This window comes from Stegastes partitus, unplaced genomic scaffold, assembly GCF_000690725.1.
Source record: "Stegastes partitus isolate 25-593 unplaced genomic scaffold, Stegastes_partitus-1.0.2 Scaffold826, whole genome shotgun sequence".
NCBI lineage: Eukaryota > Metazoa > Chordata > Actinopteri > Pomacentridae > Stegastes > Stegastes partitus.
The window spans coordinates 261,554-287,608 of NW_007578557.1; the positions used below are offsets into that span (position 1 = coordinate 261,554).

General features: G+C 41.5%; 2 protein-coding genes across 2 annotated transcripts in view; one reads left to right on the forward strand and one right to left on the reverse strand.

Moving 5' to 3' along the window:
• Positions 1-1,035: 1,035 nt before the first annotated feature.
• On the forward strand, positions 1,036-18,063 carry trpc1 (transient receptor potential cation channel, subfamily C, member 1). Its single transcript, XM_008292722.1, has 13 exons — positions 1,036-1,331; positions 2,012-2,166; positions 2,265-2,366; positions 2,467-2,669; positions 3,534-3,665; positions 3,809-4,004; positions 5,905-6,241; positions 7,863-8,002; positions 9,723-9,872; positions 13,624-13,808; positions 15,456-15,657; positions 16,035-16,229; positions 17,531-18,063. Exons 1-13 carry the CDS (start codon positions 1,166-1,168, stop codon positions 17,756-17,758), a joined length of 2,391 nt encoding a protein of 796 aa, XP_008290944.1. The 5' UTR covers positions 1,036-1,165; the 3' UTR covers positions 17,759-18,063.
• Positions 18,064-18,371: 308 nt separating this feature from the next.
• The window catches only part of pcolce2b (procollagen C-endopeptidase enhancer 2b), an 8,143-nt gene continuing 459 nt past the window's right edge, over positions 18,372-26,055 (reverse strand). Inside the window, exons 2-9 of the mRNA XM_008292723.1 lie at positions 25,942-26,050; positions 25,254-25,509; positions 24,126-24,250; positions 23,805-23,941; positions 23,539-23,702; positions 22,475-22,558; positions 19,933-20,100; positions 18,372-19,547 (exon numbers count right to left, since the gene is read on the reverse strand). Of these exons, the coding sequence (XP_008290945.1) occupies positions 19,417-19,547; positions 19,933-20,100; positions 22,475-22,558; positions 23,539-23,702; positions 23,805-23,941; positions 24,126-24,250; positions 25,254-25,509; positions 25,942-26,050 (1,174 nt within the window). The 3' untranslated portion in view covers positions 18,372-19,416. The remainder of the gene's footprint in view (positions 19,548-19,932; positions 20,101-22,474; positions 22,559-23,538; positions 23,703-23,804; positions 23,942-24,125; positions 24,251-25,253; positions 25,510-25,941; positions 26,051-26,055) is intronic.

The following is a 26,055-nucleotide window of genomic DNA, read 5'->3' on the forward strand; positions in this document are numbered from 1 at the left end:
AGATATCTGCGTAGAGTTCCAATAAAAACACAAGAGAGGCTGAAGCCTTTCAAGTTACTAATAATACCAAGGATTTTTTATTCCTTATTTTTCCACAAAGCTGTGATTCATTGCAAAAATGTGACGTCATTAGATGCAAATTTATTTCATTATGTTTTGAATCATCTCCTTGAATTTTGTGTGTTCCTTTACATAAATAAAGACATTTAGAAATATGATTATTATATATGATATTATCAGGAAGGAAATTCTTGTGCCGGATATTGCTTAGAAACAATTGCAATAACATTTGAATAAATACAGTTCCCAACAGAAAATGAGATATAAATATGATGCAAGCCAAAAATAAAACTGGAATTGAAAATTAATGATTTATAATTAACTAAATAAGTAATATTGCACATAATAATGAAATATTGCAGAGTAAATTGCACACTATACTGAAACTGATACTACTGAGAACGTAATATTGCAAATGATATTATATTGGTAAGCATTCAGTGTCTTTTATTTCAGTTTCCTCCTTAAATTGATGCAGAAAAGGCACAAATTGGTGCGTAAAAATCCCCCAGAACACAGTAAATGAAGTGTTAAATGCGTCCCTCCGCATAACCAAATTAAAATCTCCGCCCATGCTTTGCAGCTTTGCATAAAATGTATTTTTGGTGGAGTGTTGAGTCCGACACAGATCTGAATCTCAGCATCCAGCACAAAGCTGCACTGTTACGTAACCACGAAGCATCGCGGCTGTGCGCCTGCGAAGTGAGCGAGCAGGTGGAGGAGGAGACATGCGCAGTAGCCGCCTCGTCAGCAGCATCAGGACCAAAAAAAAAAAAAAAACAAGATCCCCAGGAGCCTGCGATGTGAAGTGAGAAGATGGTGCGTGTAAACACGAAGAGGGGAGGCAGCGCGTCGGTTTGCGGGACCGCAGTCAAACCCGAACTTTAAGGCGATTTAGCGCGACCGAAAAAGCGCGCAGAGATGCGACGCTGCCGACGGCACATGATGGCACTGATTTAATCTCATGACGACGCTTTTTAAAACCTCTGCTGCGCTGCGACAACAACAAGAAGAAGACAGAGAGGGGGAGAGAAAGAAAAGGACTCCACTCATGTCATCGCATGTGACGGGCTTTCTTGTGTAAGAGTCGCCGGTTTCTAGTGGGATGCACATCAGTGTTTGGCCGTACTCGCTCTCCGTCGTAATGGCAGCTCTGTACCAGGGCACGGACGCTTCCTCTCCGGACAAATTTCTGGCCTTGAAAGATGTGAGAGAAGTAAAGGAGGAGACGACACTGGATGAGAAGCTCTTCCTGCTGGCATGCGAGAAAGGTTTGCAACATATTTGTCTCTCATTTCATACAAAGTGCATTATTATTATTATTATCATCACTACATTCATGAGGATGTTTATGCAACAGCTTTGTAATCACAGGCTGGTGCAATTAGTGAATTACTGGGGCATTGTGTGTGATTCAGGAGGCCTGTATGTGCTGGAGGTAGCATGCACAATGACTAACACCTTGATAGATTTCTTGCAGGGTCATTGCAGCCACATTTTTTCCCGCTGAATACCTCTCACGGCTGCCTACACGTTGACTGCTGTGGAAATTTGCCTATGGGGGTTAGGATATATTTAGTCCAACGTCTGCTCCTCTAAAAGTTTCACTCCCCGACTCAGGACAAACTGACACGCTTGCAGTAGAAGCGTAAAATAGCAAAAAAAAGAGGCATGGGTATTGTCAACTCAGTGAGAAGGGAGGAGAATGTTTCATTGATAAGTTAAGAACGCTGCACAGGCAGAAGGTGCACAAGCCAACATGACCATATAAAGCCTCTCTAAACATGGCTCGGCAACAGAAAGTGTCCTTTGAGGGAGATTGTTATTGTTATACATGATGAAGAGGGCAGCTGGAGCTGAGCCTGCGCGGTGAGACCTCCTGCCTGTGCCAGAACATATTTAGCTGCTTTAATAGAGTTGACTTTGCAAGAATCTACTGAAATCTTCCCAGGTGACTACTACATGGTGAAGAAACTGCTCGAGGAGAACCGACACGGCGAGCTCAACATCAACTGCGTGGACGTGCTGGGCCGAGACGCCGTCACCATCGCCATCGAGAATGAGAATCTAGACATCCTGCAGCTTCTGTTGGAACATGGCTGCCAGGTAGCCCAACGCACGCATATACTCAAGGGGGTAAAACAATTATGCGTTGCTGTGCTGCTTGTTTTGTTCATTAGCGCCTCTAAAATGCTTGTGTGTAGGCGACAGATGCTTTGCTGGTGGCCATAGACTCAGAAGTGGTCGGAGCCGTGGACATCCTCCTCAACCACCGGCCCAGGAGGTCGTCCAAGCCCTCCATCGCTGTAAGGAATCATCTTTCAAGAAAAAAAAACAATGCAGATGCAAATAGCAGAATCGCCAACATGAATTATTTCAGTACATTTTTGTTTGAATTTTTTTCAGAAACTGATGCAGCGGATCCAGAACCCGGAGTACTCCACCACCATGGACGTGGCTCCGGTCATCCTGGCGGCCCACAGGAACAACTATGAGATCCTGACGATGCTCCTGAAGCAGGACATCTCGCTTCCCCGGCCTCACGCTGTAGGCTGCGAGTGCACGCTCTGCAACGCTAAAAACAAGAAGGACAGCTTACGACACTCCAGGTACAGGTCACCTCCAGTGATTCGAGGATCTAGAAAATGTCTAAATGGTGTCAGCTCTAAGCTCCCACTGATTAAAACCAGATATTTGGTGTTGTGCTGAATTACTGTCAGTGAACAGTCACTTTTGTTTTCCAGATTATTTTGGTCCTTGCTCTGGTATGTGGGAGCTTCAAAACAGCTGTGAATCATGTGGCCTGTCAAGTGAAGTGTTCAGAAAAAGATTCTTGTGAAACATTTCGGCCTCTTGTTTTGATGAAAGCATCTCGCTGGAAGCTGTCATCTTTAGTGTCTGGGGGGGAAATGATTAAAGATCACAGGCTTTTTAGGAATGCTTTCAGCCACAGTTACCTGAATGCTTCTAGTTCCCTCGTTGTCCCTCAGAGGACTCCTAATGCTCTCAGTTATTGCCGAGCCCTACTTATCTAGCCACAGAGAGCCAGTATTGGTGTTTTCACAAGTGGTTTTACACAATGTAAAATCAATACAAACTCTAATTTAAGAGAAAGCAGCAAAAACAGCAGCGCTTCCACGGGGATGTAGTAATTCTTGGTTTCAGATACCATCTCGGACTTGCAGATGAGATTTTTCTGATCTCCTCTGCCGGCCATTTGTTATTCTCTGTGCAGGGCAGTGTAGCCTCCCACACAGTACATTAAATGAATCAGTCTGCAGCTTGGCTGGCAAACAACATAAAGGTCAGAACAGGTACAAATGAAACAGCTAGAGGACTGAATGTTTCTCCATTTTCTCTTTTCTAATCTCTACACTCCTATCTGTGCCATCTTCTTTCTTACCTTACATTTTCCTCCACCCCCCCCTTTTTTTTTTTTAACCACCTCATCTCGCTTCATTTTCGTGGGTCAGGTTCCGCCTTGACATCTACCGATGCTTAGCCAGCCCGTCTCTCATCATGCTGACTGAGGAAGACCCCATACTGAGGGCCTTTGAGCTGAGCGCAGACCTGAAGGAGCTCAGCCTCGTGGAGGTGGAGTTCAGGTAAAGTCAGCTGCTGCACATCTGTCCACTTTTTATTTGCATATTTATCCACACGGTGATATTATAAATCCTCTCTCGTATAGTCAGTTAAGAATCTCAGCCTTTCTTGTGTTCTGATTGAATCTTATTTTTTTTTATTCCAGGAACGACTATGAGGAGCTGGCGAAGCAGTGCAAGATGTTCGCCAAGGACCTGCTGGCTCAGGCTCGAAACTCTCGAGAACTAGAAGTGATTCTCAACCACACATCCAGCGACGATCACGTGGACAAGAGAGGTTTACTGGAGGAGCGAATGAACCTCAGCCGGCTTAAACTGGCCATCAAGTACAACCAAAAAGAGGTTAGATGGCTCATATTTGCAGCTGGATGTTTTTTTTTTTTTGCAGCATCTGCAGCAAGTCGATCTGCAGCATAAGCAAGCTGAGAGAATTAGATCTGCTGAATATGCATAGACTTGTGGAGAGAAAATAATAGTGCTAATGATCTCTGTACTTCATGTCAAATTTAACAGCTGCCCCAGCACACCATGTGCTTATGTTTGGGAAAAAATTTGTTAGGCAGCGTGAAGTGTTTCCTCTAGGCGAATGCAGTTAAAGACAAACTAAAGCTACATGTTGGAAGCTGTGGGATAATTTACTGCTGGAATGGCGATGTGTAAAACCTCTCCCTCATATATCATGTACATACAGCTGGTGGCATAGCATTTCCTGCTGGAGAATTACCACCGGTAAGGTTTCTCCGAAGGGCGCATCTGAGAACTACCCACTTATTTCCGAGTCCCATTTACTTTGTTACCAACAGTATATGTTTGTGGTTGGATTTTATTGCACAGAACACATTTTTGTTTATTGTTCTCTGCAGAACAAATCATTCTATTGTATGCTGTTAATAAGTGGAATTATTTAAAACACTCTTTTTCTAATAGCTTCTGTCAAGTTGAAAGTCACAACAATGATTCTGTTATATTCCATAGCTTTGTTTTTGTAGTTATTGTTTAAGCAACCCTCGTCTTCAACTGTGTAGAGCTTAAATTGTGTAGTTTGGTCAGAATTATGCACACTTACGAAAACAAAGGACATTTTTGAATAAGCTTATTGGCTCTGTTGCTAAGAGTTACAACAAAAGACCGATGCCACTCTCATGTCAGTCAGTGTGAAGCTACGGCCTGCAGCTGATTAGTGCGGCTTTGAGTAAAAATTGGAAACACGGGGGAAACAGCTTTAACCAGCTATAAACTCCTGTCGTAACCTGGAAGAGACAAACACAATCGGAAGAAGTAAACAAACTGCAGATGCTTAAATACAAAGCACATGGGTCATTAGTATGGGATGTGCATGAAAACGCAAAAAATGTGAATAAGGGCTGAAAAAAATTATCAAGATATTATCGATGAAAGAAGGTCAAATGTGTCACAAAATACTGCTTGTATCTATCCCTTAGGGAGCCTGCTCACTTGGTTCAAACTGCAGCAAACATAACATTAGCTTTTTCTTATTTTTTTCAGTGGAAAGGAAATGAAAAAAAAAAAGACCATTTTCACTAAAATCATGACTCATTGCAATGTCTGTCAAAATAGGCTCCTGTTGTTTGCATTTCCTTCATCCCTACTGTGTGTGAATGTTGTGAGATGCGCAAAGACAAAGTTTAAGAAAGGAACTTTAAAGCCACATCCTTAATTATGCTTAATTTTAAGCCTTAATGCAATTCAAGAGGTGAGTTATGGTATAATTACCACCAGTACAGTTGTCATGGACAAGGAAAGTAGCTATAGAGATCAAAACCATTTTTTGCACCATGCAGTAAACATGTTTATTTTTGCTGTAAAGTTGGACATTTTTAACATGGGGGTCTATGAGGATTGACTCACAGCCTCTAGTGGCCGTTTGATGAACTGCCGTTTTTACCATTTTTGCTTTGGCGACATTTTTCAGCCCTAGAGGTTACCACTTGGTTGTCACACTCCCTATATGGAATAGGCTAGTTAAGGATAAATTGTAGAAGGATGTGGGCAGGTTTTATTACCTTAGAATAAAGCCAGTCGAGACATCTTCCAGTTTCTGTTGACATGAGTGGCATTAGCTTTTCATTTAGTCGAAGTCTGTGTAAGAAGTACAAGCAGTTGTTTGAATGTCATGAAAATCAGGCTCAAACAGTTTGACTTAAAAAAAGAACTAAATCTGCAACTCATATTTTTAACTTCACCCCCTCACATTGATCTTTTATCTGTATTTCTCTCCCAGTTCGTGGCTCAGTCCAACTGTCAGCAGTTCCTCAACACCGTCTGGTTCGGAGAGACGGCCAGCTACCGCCGCAAACACACCTGTCTGAAGATGGCCACGGTCCTGAGCGTGGCGATGCTTTGGCCGCTGCTTTCCGTCTGCTACCTTCTGGTGCCGCGCTCCCGGGTCGGACAGATAATCCACACGCCTTTTGTGAAGTTCATCATCCACAGCGCCTCCTACTTCACCTTCCTGCTGCTGCTCAACCTGTACTCTCTGGTCTACAACGAGGGCAAGCAAAACACGATGGGCCCTGCACTGGAGATGATCGATTACCTGCTCATCCTCTGGATCATAGGTCGGTTTGAAATAAATAACACACTGATACGCATGCTTTACGTGGTGTAGGCTGTATGTCAAATTTCAATAATTGAACTATTATCTCTGCTGATGCAAGCAAAAGAACTAAAAATAGAGTAAGAATTCCATCCTTCAAACCAGAATTTAATACAGTAACGTTGCATAGTGGAGTGAAAATGAGAGGTTCCCGTTATGGTCTGGCTAAAGGCCAGTATCTTGTATCCATAATTCTATCAGGCATTGCATGACAAACGGCTGTTTCTATGCTAAATGACTGAAAGCCTGGCTTGACTGGATTAAATCTGTCAATTCTGCTCCTAATTGAGCTGTATAGAAAGGAGCCGCAGCTTCTTCTTTCTCCCCCGTGGCCCATCTTGAGTGCTTGTATGGCTGAAACCTCGGGCACACGTCCACGCGAACATAAATTTGCAAGAAACGTGTACGTACACTCGCTTTCTTTTGCAGAGGAGGGCTGGATTGTGACAGCAAGAAATTAACTCTGTACGCCAGGAAACTATTAGCGTGAACATTCGGTGGCTTTAATGACCCTCCCTTCTCAGCAGGGATGTTTGTCTGGTGGTTGCAGCATCCTACTCCTCTCCACCACCAACATCACAACCACAGCGCTTTGGCAGTGTCTGTATCTCTTCCATTGCCAGGTTGATAAATCTTCTCAATAACTGTAACTGACAGGTTATAAAAAGACTTTTTCAGTGTTATTAAGACTATTGTGGGTAATTCTCAGTTAATTGTTGGAGTGGCATCAGTAGTCACTAGACATAGGTGTAGAAGGTTTTTCTATGCGCTACGATAGCCCACTAGAGGGGGAACCATTCCTTAAGTACTGCAAAAGAGCAACATCAAGGAGTCAATTTCACCAAGTTCAGCATTTTCCCCTTTGTCAAGTTGTCTAATTTCAAAAGAGCTTTTTTTTTCATGCAAGATGTGATGCAGTGGTGCAGATCTTGTGCTTCGGGGGGACTCTGCAGCATCAAACGCATGATCTGAGTTCAAAAAGACAGACATCCTCATGAGTCGCGTTATCAGGATGTGTTACCAGCTCCTACATGTGTCGGATGTCTTCAGACAGCGGAGTCAAACGGCGACTTTCTTCATTCCCCTCGCTCTCCATTATTCTGTCTTTCTCCCACGCTGCTCCCTCCTCTTCTCATCTTTCTCCCGGTCCCTCCATCCTGCGATTCCCCTGAGCGAGATGCGTCACATTAATGGGGAAATCAGATGCTGCGAGACTGAGTGTGTCTGTCTGTCTGCCGGGTTACATGCATGTAGACGTTTATATGACGCGTCTCTCGCCATCTGTGGGTGTGATTTCTGCATTAGATTGAAAAAAATAAAGAAAATGATTAATAAACATAAACAAAAATGCCCCATCTTTATTAAATTCCACACACCTCCCTAAATCCCACCGATGACACATTTTCAGCACATTAATCTCAGATTTCTGTCTCATACATTCTCGTTCCCCCCGGGGCTCGCTCTGTGAGATGACTTATGGCTGAATCTGGAAGGGATTTTGAAATGTGGCGGATGACAGTTAAATGCCTTTTTCCACTTGTGTGTGTGTGTGTGTGTGATGATAAATTCCTGCTCTCCTATAGGAATGGTGTGGTCGGACGTGAAGCGTCTGTGGTACGTGGGGCTGGAAGACTTTCTGGAAGAGTCTAGGAACCAGCTGAGTTTTGTGATGAATTCCCTCTACCTGGCCACCTTTGCCCTCAAGATTGTTGCTCATAGCAAGGTACACACACACACTACACACACTGTTTAGATTGATTAGATAGAAAACTGCATAGATCTTTTTATGTGCTGCTGGTTCAAAGGGTGACAAGACACTGGATTGAGAAAGCCAATTTATTTTAGCATGTGCCAGTTTACTTTGAACAGCACTAGTAGTTCATCATTCTGTGTATTAACCGTTTGCTCCTGTGCAGGGGTTGTGATGATTGTTGTGATTTATTCAATCTCAGCTCAAGTTGAAGTTGGACAAAGATGATAGGAATGATTTGAGATCACCAATGCGTCAGTAACAATAATAAAGGTGCAATGTGCCAGTATTCTACATCCTTTACATTACTGATAGAAACAATTAATTAAGTTTAACGTTGTACTGAAATCATAATTTGAACCCCAAAACCAGCAAGCAAGTTTGAAAGGAATCTTTATCTTTTAAAAAATCCCCAAAGTTACACCATTTATTAGAGCTAAACACTGTAAGACAGAAATAATCATGAGATTTTTTAACTTTCAGATGGTCCTCAAACGATTCATGTGTTTCGTATGTGGTTTTTGTTGGAAAAATTAATCACATCTAAGCTTAAAAATGTGAAATTTCAATAACCTCTTAAGACCTGGTGTGCACGTGTGTGGACATTACATTTTGGGTTATATTACCACAGTCGTTAATATTTAATTTTTTATTGTTATTTTATTACTATTTTATTATTGCTATTTAGTTTTTTGATTTTTTCTATTATTTTTTAAATATGTTTTTATATATTTTCAGATATATTTTTATTTTCTTTATTTTTTTTAATTTTTTGCAATTGTTGTCTGATCTGATCAAATAGCAAAGAGAAATAAAAGATGCTTATTAAGCAAGAGCTCGAGTCTTAAGAAGTTAAAATAACTTTATTCTCCATGTAGTGTTTTGTCACTGCCAAAAATGAAGTGTTTGTGTATTTGTTTATCTAAACAAACTCAAAATTTTGTGCTTCTCCGAACAACTGAGAAGCCATCAGCTGAGAGCAACAGTTACATGACAAACATTCATCGATTTGTCGACTGAACTGCAGGCTGTGCGAATACAGAAATAAAATTATAAGTAGTATTTTACCAATAGTTTGTAGAGCCACAGTTGTTTCCAGCACTGGTAACATCTGTGGGCACAAAATATTGTAAATATTGATTACAGGTTTTTCCAATTTTTGTAAAGCAAATAGTCAAAGAAATTGACATTTCTTGCTTTCTTTTTTTAACGATTTATGGCATTCTAAGTGTGTCATACCACACAGAAGACATTTCTGACTACTGCTAGACATGGCTGTACTGTTTCAATAAAGGTACAGGACTTTTTATTGCAGTGAAAAATGAGTCCAGAGTAAAAATGTGACAAAAACGCCTAGAAACTACACTGACATTTTAAAGAGCAATCTTATTTGTATTCTTGCCAAATGTTAGATGAGCATCATAAATGTCATGTCTGAGTGTTAAAGCCAGTCAGCTGCGTTCATGTTTTCTGATCCACACCTAATCTGACAGAATCACTGGACACATCTGTTAATACACACTTCAATATAGGATCATTAGATCTAATCAGGTGTGTTTAGCCAATCAAGAATGAGTTTGCACACCTGACTCTGCTCATCATATTAAGCAGAAACGATGAGGTTTACGAGCTTTATCCCTATAGATGATCGAGTCATTTGGACTATTCCTGTGTGTGTTTGCTTGTTCCGCAGTTCAAAAATGCACAAGACACACCCAGGAAGAACTGGGACGCCTTCCATCCCATCCTGGTGGCCGAGGGCCTGTTTGCCTTCGCCAACGTTCTGAGTTACCTGCGACTCTTCTTCATGTACACCACCAGCTCTATACTGGGGCCGCTACAGGTAAGAAAACACTTCCTTATAGCTGTGATTTGAAATTTTCAGAATTAAAGATGTGACCTCGAGTAAAACCAGACATGCAACAATAAAACGTTACTGTCATCCTCGGGGGGGTTTAAGTTATGTATCCTGAAAGCATTTTGGATGAGAAAAAAAATGACCTAATAGTTATGTAATGATTATAAAACTGCTTCCCTTTTTTTTTTTTATCAATCACTCTAACCAAACACACACACACACACTCACCACCCACTCTCTTCCTCTCTTACTGAATGTGAGCACTCAAGGACAAGCCTACACTAAACATCACACCAGCTGTGCTTAGCAGTATCATAACCATCATCATAACCATTTAGTATAAGCACAGTGAACTGAAGCAGTGGACGGATGTCTTCTGCTGCGATAATACGCTCATAACAAACCGAACGCGATATTATAAAGCTTTGCCTCTCAGCCGCCATATGCATCAGAGCGCTGCTGTCATCGTCTACATGAATGGCCGCCTTCAGTTTACACAAAATTGATTTCTCGAAATATTTCTGCGTATTTAAAAAAAGCTGGAGGAGCTCGACTATGTGCTCCCATTTTACTGGATCTTAGATTGATTTCTGTCACAATCTGGCACGCAGCGTCTGAACTACAGCCATAAGAGCAGATTTGGCTGCTTGGGAATAAAGTTAAAGTGGATTTTGTTATTAAATGTGAAACTTTTAAAGGTATTTTCTTTAGTTTTGGACCTGTTTTAATCCCATTTGTGTTCTTCTGTTGGCCAACAAAAGGGTTTTTGAAATCAAAAGCTGAATAGATTCACATTTTGGACACTAAGAAATATCTCTAATGCAACTCAAATAACTGAAGCAGAAAAGATACGATTTACTTTCAGTAAAGCCTTGGATCCTCTTGATTAGTCGCTCTTTGCTGGCAGTGTCATCCAGGATTAGCAGGTTTTTTTTTTCTTGTTTTTATGCAAAAGGTTATACAAGTGTAGCAGATTGACTTTCTACCTTTTATTAAAAAAACAAAAAGCAAGCACTTCATCTGGCACAACTGGACATTTCTCTGGTGTTTGCTTCCCCAAACACGCCAAAAATCTGGTTTGCATATTTTCTTCTCAGGTCTTTCAGCGGCCTCAGTGCCATAGGTGTCCCTTTTTATCACATCATGATATGATGTATCCTCAGCCAGCTGGCAGGGAGAAAGTCTAAAGCCGGCCAAAGTCTGACTTTGAGCTGGATGTCTCGGAATGAAAAAAAAATCCCCCCTTTTATTACATAAAGCAGTCTTCAGGTATGCAGTGAGGTCACCGTAGTTGTAGGGATGCCTTCCTGTCATTAAGTCGAGGTGCTGTTTGCGGTCTACTTATAAAACACTACGGGTCCTCTTGTAGCTTGTTAATGAGCAGCTTTCCAGCTACGATCTCTGTGCTTTCCCCCCCCGTCTCTCGTCTCCTCCGCTCGCTCTGTGACATCACCGTCTGGCTTTGGCCCGGGGATGGAAAAATTATTAGCTTTTGGAAATAGATGCGGCCGTGTGTTTTCGTGGCCGCTCACATGGCAGACACACCTCTCCACTAATGCCGCCCACACATTTCCACACTCCTGTGATATCTGAGCGGGCCAGTGTTTGCGAATCCAGTCGCTCTCAGACAAGCTCCTACTCACATGCAGGCCGACACACAGACGGTGAGTCAGGACTATGTGGGCTGCAGTCAAGGAAAGTTTCGCCGAATCCGTCCAGCTCACGTTTCTGCCTGGTAGAGCCTTCCCCCCCTTCCCCCCCGCTGAGTTTGGAAAGAGTGACTAAAAATGTGTATCGGCTAACCCAGACTTAACCTCACCATAGCTGATGGTCCACTGGGCCACATGAGTGTGTCAATGAGAAAACCGACAGAAGCTGTGCCACAGTTTACCACAGTTTACTGCTTCATTCATATTTAATGGGCGTATTTACTGGAGATTCGTCCATTTGCATGCTAAATTTTGCATGATTTGCTCATTTGGTATTCTATGTTGTTGAAGTCATCAAATGTGTTCATACCCTTCCATTAAAGAAAAGGCAAAACTCACAATAGTCACTCAAAGAACTAGAAACTAAAAAAAGTAATAATAAATAAAAATTTGCTAAATTATAAATTAGTGAAATAAGACATTGCTTTTGAATTGTGGTTGAAAAGAATTTTTTAAAAAATAAACTAATTGTCCCAGACAAATTAGAACACTTGATTGCAGTGATTGGCTCAAAGGGTTGTTCAACAAAATATTAGTTTACGGGTCCCATCATGCTTGTTTGCTTGTTTTTTGTTGTTGTTTTTTTAAAAATTCTGTTGAACCACAATTCAAAAGCAATGTCATGATTTTCATTAAATTTTTATTTCTTATTACTTTTTTTTCCCCCTCCTTTTTAATGACTAAATTTGAAGACGACTGTAGATTTATTTGTGCTTCAAATGCATCAGACCTCTTCCAGTAAAGGTTAGCAGCTACTGACCTGCTACATTCCTGCTCTGTTTGTACAGTAACCAGCTCAGGCTACCTGTCGGGCTCAGCGAGCAGGGAACACCCTCAGCTCCTAAATCAGACCTTTTCAAAAGGGGGGAATACACAAGGGGGATTTATATATGACAAGAGAATGAATCACCCCAATGGATGAAACCCTCTCCTCAAACAAGCTGCCTGCGCAAACACTGCAGCCGCTTTTCACCTCGAGTCCGTCACGCCTGCACACTGCATGTTTGTTTCTGTTTTGGAAGGGCCAAGTGTGTTCTGACCTTGTTTGAGCATCTCTAGGTCCTCGTAAACAGATAAACCGCTCCCGTCTATAAATAGCTGCTTTCCAATGGTCTGAGAAGACCCTCTCTGTCTCCTCGCCCTCTCTCCGGTTTCCTCGGTGTTTGTTCGTCTTCCCTCAGGTAGGGTGAGAGCGCTCCAGCTGCCAGAATGTGTTGCTTTTTCCACTTCCCCGGGGAGCCGCTGCTAAACAAGAACATGTTGACAAAAAACAAGAGTGTTAAGAGAGTACTGAAACGTCACGTGTCAAGTGGAAATATAGCCAGTTTTTATGAATTGGAAAGAAAATGCAGGTGTATAAGGTCAGAAAACAAACTTAGAAGGTCACACTCTGCAAAAAGGAAGAGAAATGAAGCAGAAAAAACAAACAGAAATACTGAGTGAAGTAACGTGGCTCATTGTTACTGTTGAAGCTGTTGCATCATGTGTTTTCAATGTCATTTTTAAAGACAGAGAGACTTCTTATCATGCGAGTTATTCTGGTCTATGATTCTGAAATTCCAGTAGCTGCTGCCAGGTGGTTTCTTTCTTTTGTTCTTTCTTTCTTTTGGGAAAAAAAGTGTGCTTCTGGTTTTAAGTTATGCAGAGTTAAGGTTAAAACAATCCACCAATATGCATTAAAAAGAAATTCACTGACTTAAAAAGATCTCAGAGTACAAACACACAAAAGCTACTTGTCTAGAATCTAGAAAATCTAGTTTGTGTAGTTTATCCTATCTAATTAGATCAACTCTGCAAATAACTTCACCCAGACTCGTAATGAATTTGATTTGTGTCCTAAAATCATTGGCATGAGTAACGCTCCACTTGAACTGTTTAATCAGTCAGATGTTTTCATTCAGCCACCCCCTTAAAGGTTAATAAGGATCACTGGGATGACTGAGAACAAACTGTTATTTTGGATAATGACTTGTGTATACATGATTAGATGAAGCAGATTTGCTGACAGATTGGAGTCTCTCGCTTAGATCTCCATGGGTCAGATGCTGCAGGAGTTTGGGAAGTTCCTGGGCCTCTTCCTGCTCGTGTTGTTCTCCTTCACCATCGGGCTCACCCAGCTCTACGGAAAGGACCAGAAAGACCCAGACAAGAATCAAACCAAGGACTGCGAGGGCATCTTCTGCCAGCAACAGAGCAACGATGCATTCCACACGTATGGGCAAACCTCAGTCTGTCATTTTAGACACTGATGACGTCAATGTCCAGAGTACTTGTTGAGGGATGTTAGAGGTTAGATATATGTACGAGGCTGTATTGACACAGCTGGTTACGTGCTGACAGTTTTTTTTTCTGATCTATGATTTGTGGAGGCTGTAAAGTGTGATGTTATTCGATTATATATTTTTTGGAAGAAACGTAGAAACAAAAACACCGACTACACAGACTTTATTCCACAAGCTGATGTTTTTTTTTTCTCAAGAGTGCCGTCTTCAGTGCGTAATATGTAAAGCTTATGGGGCACCTGGTGTACTTGCCAATACATGTGAAAATACAATTACAATAAATAAAGTCTTTCATAATTCCATACATACGCTGTGCAGCAGGCACAGATTATATATCCTTCAACTAGTATAAAAAAATGAAGAATTTTTAATGGTAATTTTTGAATAGTTTTCTGTTATTTTACAGATTTTTCCTGTTTTGTTAAATTACAGCTAATATCTCGTAAAATCACAGAAAAGAAGTATTTGTTTACGTGTTAACCTTAATATTAAAACATGCCAAAGCTCGCTTGTACTTTTACAATATTTGACTTTAAAATTAAGCTCTTTTTTTCTGTATTTAAATCAGGAAAAATGTATAGCTATTGTACAGATATTTGCCTTTATTTGAAAGAAAAATCACAGATATTAAGGACAAATTAAAGTAAATAATATTATTTTAAAGATTTTTCCTGTTTTGTTTAATTGCAGATAATATCTTAATAAAATATTAGGAAAAAATAATTCATTTCTATGTTGAATATAAAAGAAAAAAAACTAAACTAAATAATGTTCACATAAAAAAATAAATTTTAAAAAATCATTATTTTACAATATGTGACTAAAATTACACAGTTTTACTGAATTTAAATCCACTGAAAATATTAATATTTTGCATGTATCTGCTGGTATTTACATAGTTTTTACAGTATTTGAACAATACAGTACTTCAATGACACCAACTGTTTTTTATTTCATTATTTATTTATTAATGTTACAATTAATACAGTAAAACTACAAAATGATTATACATAAATAGATGCAGTAAATGGTGTAGAACATATTTTGGAAAAACTATCACAGTCCCATAGTGAGGAGAAAATAGTGGTACATGCAGTAAATTAGAGGAATCACATCCACAACATCAAAGTGAAGACTGTTCCTGTTCCTGATTATATAGTATAAAACCTAATCACAGGGTTGCTGAAGTTGCACGTAACCCGCATTCATGAATTCTGTTCTCGCCCACCCTCACATGCATTTATGAATGCTGCACCTTTTACACAGACATCCGAGTGCCCTGGTAGCCTAATAAACTGCTTCATTTTTAAGCTCAGACAAAGCCAGTGTTGTACTCAGATGTCAGGCTATAGATTTAAATCTGCACAACCGGGAAAGTGCTCCTGTCTCTTTTTGCTTGTTCGTCTCCTGCAGTTATTTTGACATCTTGTGCGGTCGAGCACACCGCCCTTCACTTTGGAGTGTGTTAGCTACACAATAGGATATTTTTGGGTCATATTGTGAAATGCATCTAACAGACATGTGGCCCAAATGCCAGTGTTCATGTACCAGCTTCCTCTGTTTTTTTTTTTTTACAGGTTTATGGGGACCTGCTACGCTCTGTTCTGGTACATCTTCTCCCTGGCACATGTCGCCCTCTTCGTCACCCGCATCAGCTACACGGAGGAGCTGCGATCCTTTGTGGGCGCCATGATCATAGGCACCTACAACATCGTGGTGGTTATCGTGCTGACCAAGCTGCTGGTGGCAATGCTCCATAAAAGCTTCAGACAAATTGCCGTAAGTCGCAGAAAAGCTTTTGGCGCAGACGTCTCTCGGTGTCGTCAAGGCCAATTTGAGCTCATCTTGGAGCTGAGAACTGCAACTGTTTTCATTTACTGTTAAGATTAAATTATGCTCTAAGCCACCCTGAAATGTTGCACAGATGTTAAATGGTTTCTTTCTTTGGAACCCCGCTGCACATTTTTTTGCTTCCTTTACCAACAGATTTTGATCTTGATTACACCAAGTAACAACAACAACCTCTTCACCCCCCCACAAGGATTTCCACTGAAATAGTGGTTTTGCATGTTCGAGATTCCTCCCTTAGTGTGTGTGTGAAAGTTTCCCTCTTTCATGTGTTCCTAATGTTCTTGTTGGCTTGTGGGTCTCTGTAGAATCACGAGGATAAGGAGTGGAAGTTTGCTCGGGCCAAACTGTGGCTTAGCTACTTTGATGACAAGTGTACTCTGCCTCCTCCGTTCAATATCCTGCCCTCCCCGAAGACTGTCTGCTACTTGGTGACCAGCATGAGCAAGTGGATCTGCTCGCACACCTCAAAGGGCAAAGTGAAGAGACAGAACAGCCTGAAGGTGAGAGACACGTGCGCCAAAACTGTCACGACCTTAAATATTAGAACGGCTGTAAGCGTAGTTGTGAAAAATGGGATTTACATCATTTTTTTGGTAACTTTAACCCTTTGAACCCCAGTAGCTTCTGGGCATTTTCCCCCTCCTGTCACATTTTTACTCACACTGGGCTTATTTTTCACTACAATATGAAGCCCTGCACCTGTATGGAAACAGCACAACCATCGCTAGAGGTAGAGAGAAATCAGACAGTATGTTTTAATAGTAAAAAGTCATTTAAAAAATATAAAGAAAACAGAAGATGAATTTCTTTGTTTATTTTTACAATAACTAAAAAATTTGATCCAACAGTTACATTTTTTTCAAGTCCCTACACGTGTTACCAGTAGTGACTCCACACTATTGATGCTTAGATTTTTTATTTGTTTCTATATTTGTCTCTTGTCTGCTCTGTGTAAACACATCCTGCAGTTCAGCCGAGAAGTCTCTGATTTTGTTTTGTCACAACTGTTGGTCGCTGCTGAGTCACGAATGGCTTCCAGGTTGCACCAAACAGTGCAGAATTTATTTTATACAACATCTTGTTAGAGCAAAGTTGTTTTTTTGGCAAGTTTTTAAATGAGACAAGTAGCATAAAGTGGTGTTTTTTTTTTGTTGTTTTTTTTTAACTTTTTTTTTGGCCTTTTTGCCTTTATTAGTCAGGATAGTGAGAGAGCAAGACAAGAAAGTACGGGGGAAGAAACTGGGGAGAGACTTGCAGCAAAGGGTAACAAGTGGGACTCAAACCCATGACTTGAAAAAACTTGAAGCTTGTATAATTTTTCCTCAACATAGTAAAAAAAATTGTGCTTGGTTGGCAAAAAGAAAAACAATGATGCATGTTGAATTGAAGTAACCAAGCTAACCAAGTAACCGCTGCGTCGGGGACTACAGCCCCTGTTTATGGGTTACCTGCTCAACTAGGTGAGCTACAGGGCCGCCCCCAGCAAATAGTGATTTTGATGAAAAATCACAAGTTTAAGCTTATATTTGGTAAAGTTTCCAGACAAAACCCAAAGTTACACATGAGAAGTCAAAGGACTGTTGGAAAGTTGAAAATCTAATGTTTTTCTATGTCTTCATAGTTTCTGGCTCTGATAAATAGTGTAATTATACCTTTTTTTTTTTGAAGATAACATACCTTTTATACATGCTGGCAGGTTTTAAGTATCAGAGGGTTAATCCCATCCCCTAATCTTAAACAAATGACCATCTGAGGTTTATGCAATATCTTTTCATCTGTCTGAATTCCTATTTCCATCCAGGAGTGGAAGAACCTGAAGCAGAAGCGAGACGAGAACTACCAGAAGATCATGTGCTGTCTGGTTCACCGCTACCTGACGTCCACGCGGCAGAAGATGCAGAGCACAGACCAGGCCACGGTGGAAAACCTGAACGACCTGCGCCAAGACCTGTCCAAGTTTCGCAACGAGATGAGGGACCTGTTGGGTTTCCGGACGTCCAAATACGCCATGTTCTACCCAAGGAGCTAAACCTCAAACAGACTAGTTACTCTTCACCTTCCCTTTCTCCTCTTGACAAAACCTTTGCTTCTTGTTTATCTGGGATGCTGTGTGACCCGAGCATGTGCAAAACAACACAAACACAAAACAAACTGCTCTTTTTGAGTCACTGAGGCAACTTTTAAACCTGGAACTAGATAATTATATATTCTGCACCAAAGCCTCCAGACTCAGGCCCTCCCTCTATCTATTATTCAGCTATTTAACCTCTTTTGTAAATATCAAAGCCATTGTTTTCAACAGAAAGATAAATAAAGATTTATGGAAAAATTGTACCTGCTGGAGGTTTAATGGCATAAAGAGTGGAGACATTTTTTTGCTGAATACAAATGAAGTGACTTGAAAATTGATTTTGTTTTTTTTGGCTTACAACAGGTCTGAGAGCCAGAAAACAGTCAATGTTCAGCCAACTCCCCTGTGGCCCTGTGGTCCACGTGAGAGTCACATTACACACACCTGATCTATTCTCATGCTTAGCCGAGCACGGTTGCCTCGACTGCTTCCACCAGACCACTTCAAACATTATTTGGCATTTTTCAGCTTCCAGCTCCAAGTTCTTGTGCGACGAGACAAACAAAAAGGAAAGTGTTGAAGGAGTTTTATTTGGGCAGATGAAAACAATAAAATATAAATAATATTCATAGACTTTTTTTTCCATATGAAAATAGGTTTCATTTCATACCTTTGCCTTTTAAAAACAATGACAGTAAGTAAGTGATGGCGGTGCTTTGCATCCATAAACTTAAGAAGAAAAAAAAAAGCTTCAGCTAGGAAGGTTCTCATTTGTTTCACATAAAACCAGCAGAAAATCCTTTTAAAAGAATCATGTATATATTAAATATTGCACTTTAATCACCACATTTTAAACTTCCAAACCTGCCCATTAAAACTGAACACAGGAAATTAATGGCAGGCTGCTACGACGTCTTTAAAACTACAACAATCAGCTGCAACAAATCCCCCTATCGATACTAATCAGGCTTGTCAAACTGAAGACTGTTCTGCAGCACGGATATCTTTGTTCAATGCATTTATCCCAGTCTTTAGTCCCATTGTGCTCTACAGCCTCAAAGGCAAAAACAGAATATGAAATAACTTGAGTGTAAAAGCCCGTATGGGATGTCAGAACAGATGTGCACAGTGAAATTTTTTAAACAATTCGAATAATGTTTGACTTATGAAACATGTCTGTGAATTGCTGCACTATTCCAAACTCTTGGCTCCAGTTACTGGCTAGAATTTAATTCCCTGCTCGGAGCGTGACAGGAATGTGACTACGCAGGGAACGGTCCGAGAATAGAGGTGGAAATATCAGCTAATTTTGTATCTGATTAAAGCGAGGCTGCAAAACAGACAGACTGACAGCTCTTTTTAACAGAAGACACATTTCTGATTGTCTTGTTTGTTCCAAAACTTAAATTAATAAACGCGCAAATCAGAGCTCCCCTGAATCATGCAGACTCGCCCTGGTAGCTCCGCATCCAGATTGTTGTTTTTTGTGACCTGTGTTTGTGTTGTTGAGAAGGAGATAGGTTTTTTTTTGTTTGTTTTTTTTTCCCTAATTGTTTCCATCCACAGCTGAGCCTCGGGCAGAGCGGTTCCACAGAGATCCTCGGAGCTACTGGAACTCAGCACTGCTTGTTTTTCAGAACGTTCAGTCCCTTTTGGTTCTTCGTCTTGAACGCCATGACAAAGTGGTGCGGGGCGATTTTCCCCCGGCCCTCCTCGTCCACCTGGCCCATGAAGACGTAGTTCAAGCCTGGTGAGGTCACACAAATAAAACCTGAATGCAGTGGCGGAAACGGCAGAGACATTCAGGGAGGCCGAATATGAGAAGCTGCACGTGGCAGGTCTGTATGCTATATGTTTATATGCGCGCATGTAAACATATTTCGAGTTTCATTGACTGTTTGGACAGTGAGTTCTGCCGCTCACCCAACGCTTCGATCCGTCAGCCGAGCGTGACGGCACGGCGGAGGAGGCAAACTCAGAGTCGTAGGTTATTCAAAACAGTCAATCAGGAAGTGTGCAAGTGATTATCATCATTTACATAATGACTCATTTTTCTCTTTCTTCATACATCAAAATTGTTTTCTCAAGGACATTGAGCCAATTATATATTCACCAGCATGCAGTGCACTTACCTCTTCTGATAAACGGGCACTTCTTGCACAGGATAATGATCTTGGTGCTCATTGTCTTTCCTGCCTGCTGGATTGCCAGACTTCCTTCTTTATACACGTTGATGATAGAGACGGTGGCGTACATACTTCCTCCTCTAATCACCGCGGTAATGACAGTGCCAGTTATCACTGTCATAGACACACAAAAAGGGGGGGGATGAGAAGTGACATCAAACACACGAAGATGCTGTAATTTAGCAAGAAAAACACTGTGTATCACATAAGAAAACACATGTCCTTTCTTAGGAATTGCATACTGTGCACTAGAAATACAACAGTTCATACACTCGCTTATGAACAGGATCCAGACTTTTTAATTAATATGAAGTGCAAGGTCATTGTCTACCGCTTTGGCAAGTGTTGCTGCTGGGCTGTAGTTTCAACAAAAGCCAAATCTTACAAGCACAGTAACAACTGCGGCTTAATGAGACTTTGGAAAACCACCAAGAAGTAAAAGATGTTACTGACTCGTTTTAGTTGGATCATTACAAAGCATTAAAAGTCTCCAGCGGCTTTCAGTCTCTGTATCAAAGCTACATATTTAGACGCTGTTTTCTTTCCTATGCTGTGATTTCCTCTACTGTGCATAGATCCACTAGGCCCCTCTCCCTATACATGGCAGCTTGAGCACACCAGCTCGCCTACAACTCTGCTAGAATGCTGTTAACACTGCTACATGCTGCACAATGGCAAGTTGCCATTTTGGAGTAATTCAACCATACATTGCAGTTTGGTTTTTTTTACATATGAAACCTTTACCACTTATTTTGCTCATTTGTCTTCTAGCTTATAAAAAAACACCATATGTGCTTGTTAACAAGATAACAAATTAGATTTTCATTGGAGGGGGTCTATAAATCCAGCACTTTTACAGCTTGCTATGCTGCACGCCACAGTAAATGGAAGTCTATGTTTCCTATCAGGAGTGGATTTCGAAATGTAGGAGGGTAAAAATGTGCAACGTGAAGAATTATTTGCAAATGTTTCAGGACGAAACAAAAGAGAGCCTGGAATTCACAGTCGGGAGGGGGTTACAATAGGAACAAATACAGCAAAGGAAATCTGGTTTTTATTGTCATCATTAATAATCTGAGAGAAATGCGAACAATGTGCGCCAACTATATTTCAATTCCTCGCGTTTGAAGTGCAGCCTGTCTGTAAAAACGTCATTGAGAATTAACAGCTCCGTCTGTGAGCATTTCCTTACAGGATATCAACAGAGGCCTCCTGACCTTTTTACAGCTCCCTCCTCCGCCCCGTGACCTACGACCTCCTCCTCATAAAGTCAGAATGCAACATCAAAGATATCCTCTACTGTACCAACTTTTAAACACGAGCGACGCCAGCTTTTACTAATGGGGCCGAGTTAAATGCATGATAGCGTAATTGTTCAGCAGACAGCTAAAATGTTTTACATGTGAGTCAGTGGAGCAGAGGTCGGCGGAGAGAAACTAGACGGCGGATCAGTGCTTCTGTGTACACAGTTATTAACAAAAGAAGCAACATTTTACAGTTCAATTGATGAGAATAGAGTTGCAACCTGTCCGCAGCTCTTTATTTTCTGCCTAGTAGTGATAAACAATGTGGCAAAAGTTCAGGGTGAAGTTTCAGTGAACCCTTGTTTAGTCTGACCAGGTCTCCAAAAGTACAGTTTGACTCATGCAGACGTGATATTTAGCAGCGACAGGCCAGTGGAGTGAGATGAAATCACGGCTTGTTCACCATAAACAGGATTCTTTACACTGATGGTACCAATATGTCTGGACTTCACATGGGCCTACTGCCTGTTTCATTTCCTGACAGGGATGAGAGCAGCCAGAGGTCTGCCATTTCCGTTGCGTTATTGTATTTGTTGCTACCGGTGAACTCCTTTATGACGATTCAAAGCGCATATATCACCTAATTGGATTAAAACAATACCAAAAAGTCACAAGTGTCAATTTAACAAACTATTTTCAGCCTGCTGTCTCGCCGTCACATTAAAATGCGGTGTCACATGTGGTGTGATGATTCCGCCGCCACATCACACGGGCGACTTTTTCCACATGCACCGCCACATCACTTGCCTTTCCTCGGTTCCTGATGTAAATCCAAGAGCGAACTCTTTGAAATGCCAATCTAACGCATGCGGTAAACATCTCTGGGGGGAGAACATCAGAGAGCGGGAGAGGAGCGAACGGAGGCAGAGCCTGAATCAACACGTTCATTTATCGCCAGTTTACGTACAGTGAGTGGCTGAGTGTTGTGTGTTTACACTGGAGGTAACTGCGCCTGACTGTATGCGGTCCTTCAGTTTCCTGACGGGCTATCAAGGAAGTCATTCAATTGAGCAGGGGGGGAAAAAAAATTTGAGGAGCAAAGATAGTGACATGATCAGGACTGTACACTGTGGTCTGTATCGGAGTATCTGTACTTTAGGCTTTTTGTAACAGCAGATATGTTTAACAATACAAAAAACACTGTAATATATGAGATAAATTGCAATAAGCACTGATTCTCTTACCAAAATTGCTGGAGCAGTAATTGCTCTCAAGTGTTCCTCGTCTTTTACATTTCTGCTGGCAAAGGGCAACAGAGTACTTCAGCGCTGCGGAGACACACACACACACACACAAAAGATAATTCAATCTCTGTAATTTCGCCTGCCAGTGATGCAAGCATGTAAGTTATGGTCACATCTGCTTCCCATGTGGTTTATTTACTGGATATTCTCGGTAACACAAGAGCCTCTCCAAATGAGCGGCTGTCGACCTCAAGAGACAATGCACAGTGTGTAAGAAAAGCAAGATAATGTGACAAGCGAACATCTGTTTCTCAAGTTCGAGATAGTAAAGAGTCCATAAAGGAAAGGACGGAGGCTTAAAGAAAATACAGGGTGACTGTCTAAATATTTTTCTTGCTGCAGAAGGGAAAAGTCGGGGGGAAGATAAGCCAACCAGAGAGCGATGTCACAGTATGACATCATGGCTGGGAGGCGCCAAAATAACCTGGCCTGACTAAGGGGAAAAAACAACAGTGCGTGGGAATGTGAGTTTGAGTATGAAAATGAGCTGTGATTGCGGGTGCACACACACACACGCCCACACTCTATATTAACTTATGTTATGTACACTTTACATGAGAGGAATGTGAGCAAAACACACAGTTTTAGCATATGTTGTGTTTGAACAAGTGCGAGGCTGCATCTCTCGCGGGACTTAATGTCTTCAGTACTGTATGTTCTGTTGACTCACTGCACAGAAGACGCTAATGCATCGCAACTGCACACTGAATTAGGAATATTAGTTTGACTTTTTTTCATTCAGCGGACCACTTTTAACTACAGTAAAGAGGTTCTGACTCATAACCATGAGCAGCATAAAGGGAGAGTTGTAATTGCAGCCAAACTGGACTATTACTTAACCTGCTATTGATGTGCTATTGTAGGCAAATTCCAGATCCCTCTCGTGTTTAAACAAAAAAAAAACCTCACATGTTAGCAAGAGTATCCAGCAGTACGAAGCCAGTATGTCTCTGAACAAACACAGATGTTCTACTGGTTTTCACTGGAAACGAGTTGCTGCTTACGTATGGCCCTGGTGGTGACGGGCTGAGTGGTGGTGGTGGGTGGGATTGTTGTGGTGGGGAATTTCTTTGGTCTGAACTTGTAGTGTCCAATGAAGCCATCGGCGGTTAGACTGAGATCAGACAGGAACTGGATCAGCAGCTGATTCCCTTCTGAGAACACCGGCCTGCAGAACAACGCAGGAAATTAGACTGAGGGTAACCTGAGATGAAGTCACAGGACGCACAGTTTTGGGCAACAAAACAGAATCTTGACAGAAATCACCTACGCTGGGGGGCTGTCTCCGCAGTATTTCCCAATCCTCTTTGCGTCATTTATTTCTGGCCCGTTGAAAATAGAGACATGGTCATAGCGGCAGTAGTTGTCCCGCTCCACGTCAAACTTCTCGAACTTCACTTCGATAATCTGCAGGAAAATTACAAAGAAATCCTCTTTTAGAGAAAAAAAAGAAGTCTGTAATCGGCTCTTTATCAGGTGGGTAAGATGCAAGTAAGCTGCTCAGTGGGCTAATTCCCCTAAACTTCTATTCCTGTAAGAGCCACTTTCCAATCAGAAAGTCACACTTAGATTTGAACATTACATGTCTGACCTGGTTCTTTGGTGCCACTATATGCCAGGAGCAGGTGACGCCTGCTGGGTAGTCTTTCTCTGGCCAGTTGGGTGTTTTGAAAGAGCCAGAGGGCTTGTCCAGTCGGCCTCCACAGTACTGTTCCCCTACAGAGAGATCATGATTATCAGCAGCATTAATCAAAGCAAAAAAAGAAATGTGCAAGATCTTGTTTTCCATCCTTATAAAGGCCAAAATGGTGAGTCAGTTATGCAATCATGCCATTAACCACTCATCTACTTTATTAGGAGCTCTCATTGCCGTTTTCGTCACTTTAAGCACCCTGTAGAGCGAGTGTATCACGGGTCGTGTGTGCTGTTTAAAAGCAACCACTTCAACTTGTGTTTCCTTTCCAATGCGACTGAAGAAGAAGTATAATTTAGCACAGTCAAAAGCAGACATTTGACAAACGCAGGACATGTCGTGCTGCACAGTGTTAATCAAGTTTGATGACAGTGTCTTTCTGCTACCGTCAAGCAAGGTTAATAGACATTGTCCACGGTAGCTGTCAGCTTGTTGGCTACCCAGAACTATCCATTAAAATTCCACCAAAACAGTAGATGTGGCTTTGCAACCCTGCACAAAAGGAAAAGACTGAGCGATACTTCTGACTTTCTACCAGAATGCTCCCAAAGAAACGTCAGTGAGAAATTCCACATCACACCGTGAGAAGAGTTGACGTGCAGCTCTCCTCTTGTCCATGTGAACTTTAAACCCAAAGCCTTGTCTCTAACAAATGAAACCCTCAAAGGTCGCCGGCTTTAAGCGAGCAGAAGACAAATTGTGCTTCCTTTTTGTTTTACTGTGTGTCTGCATGTGCTCAATGTGAGTCACTGCATTATGCAAAAGCTACTTAAGGAAGTACATTTTTTTTCTATTTCTGTCTGGCCATTGTGGTACAATGCAATGACCTCAGTGGAGCCACTCATGTTGACACAATCCCACGTGGCTATGTTGTACACGCTTGGGTAGTGGCAGGCTTTTCTACACAGTTGCTACCCTTTGCAGCCTTGACAGCGCTGAGTAAGAGAGCAACATAAAGTAAAAGCATGCCAAGATCTTTTCTTTTTTTTTTCTTCCCAACTTCTTCTTCTTCCCATGTTGGCCTACCTCTCTCATGTGGGTGAGCAGCAGAGAAAACAGCAAGAAAGCCACTCCCAGCAGTGTTGGCATCCGATACCATCTGCAGGAGCATCTTGTTGCCTGTCGAAACAAGGGCCCCCGGCTTGAACGTCCCGCAGAAGCGACCGAGCCTCTGCCCGCTGACATGGCCGCTGTAAACATCCACGTAGTCATAGCGACACAGGTTGTCATTCTCCAGATCAATAAAGCGGAATGATAATACCACCACCCTGCCCTCAGGGACCTGGATGGAAAATCACAGGGAGCATTGAGGGTCTTATTACTGATGCTATTGTTGATTGACATAAAAAATAACATGATAGGTGTACACATTTTAGTCATGACTTACAGAATGTAAAACAGAGTTTGCCACAAAATATTTCATTTACAAAACCTGATACTGCACTTAAGGATGTGGTTATAAATGCAGCTTTTCCAGCTACACCATCAGCTTCAAAGTACAGTCATGTTATAGAGCCAGTCAGCAAAAAAAAATGCCTTAAGCTGACTGTGGTTGAGTATTTTTAGAAGGAAATTGGGAGTTTGGGCTGTGCCAAAGAGCCTCATACTATTACATTGTGCAGCTGCTTTCTATCTTTTTAATTAAGAGTTTTACCATCATTTTTCCTAGGATTTGGTGGGAAAGCAAAACATGTGAATATGTAATTGGACTCACTGTGATTCTCCACACACATTTGGTATTTGGAGGGTAAACTCCCGGATACCCCTGGCTCCCGATTACTCCAGAGTCCCCTGTGATGTTTCCGCCACATGTGAAGATTGGTCTGAG

What these genes read in the sequence shown, in the direction of transcription:
- trpc1 (XM_008292722.1), top strand. Translation starts at nt 1,166, where the DNA reads ATGCACATCAGTGTTTGGCCGTACTCGCTCTCCGTCGTAATGGCAGCT. An exon ending in CCTGCTGGCATGCGAGAAAG is followed by an intron (nt 1,332 to 2,011) that starts GTTTGCAACATA and finishes AAATCTTCCCAG; the next exon opens with GTGACTACTACATGGTGAAG. An exon ending in TGTTGGAACATGGCTGCCAG is followed by an intron (nt 2,167 to 2,264) that starts GTAGCCCAACGC and finishes GCTTGTGTGTAG; the next exon opens with GCGACAGATGCTTTGCTGGT.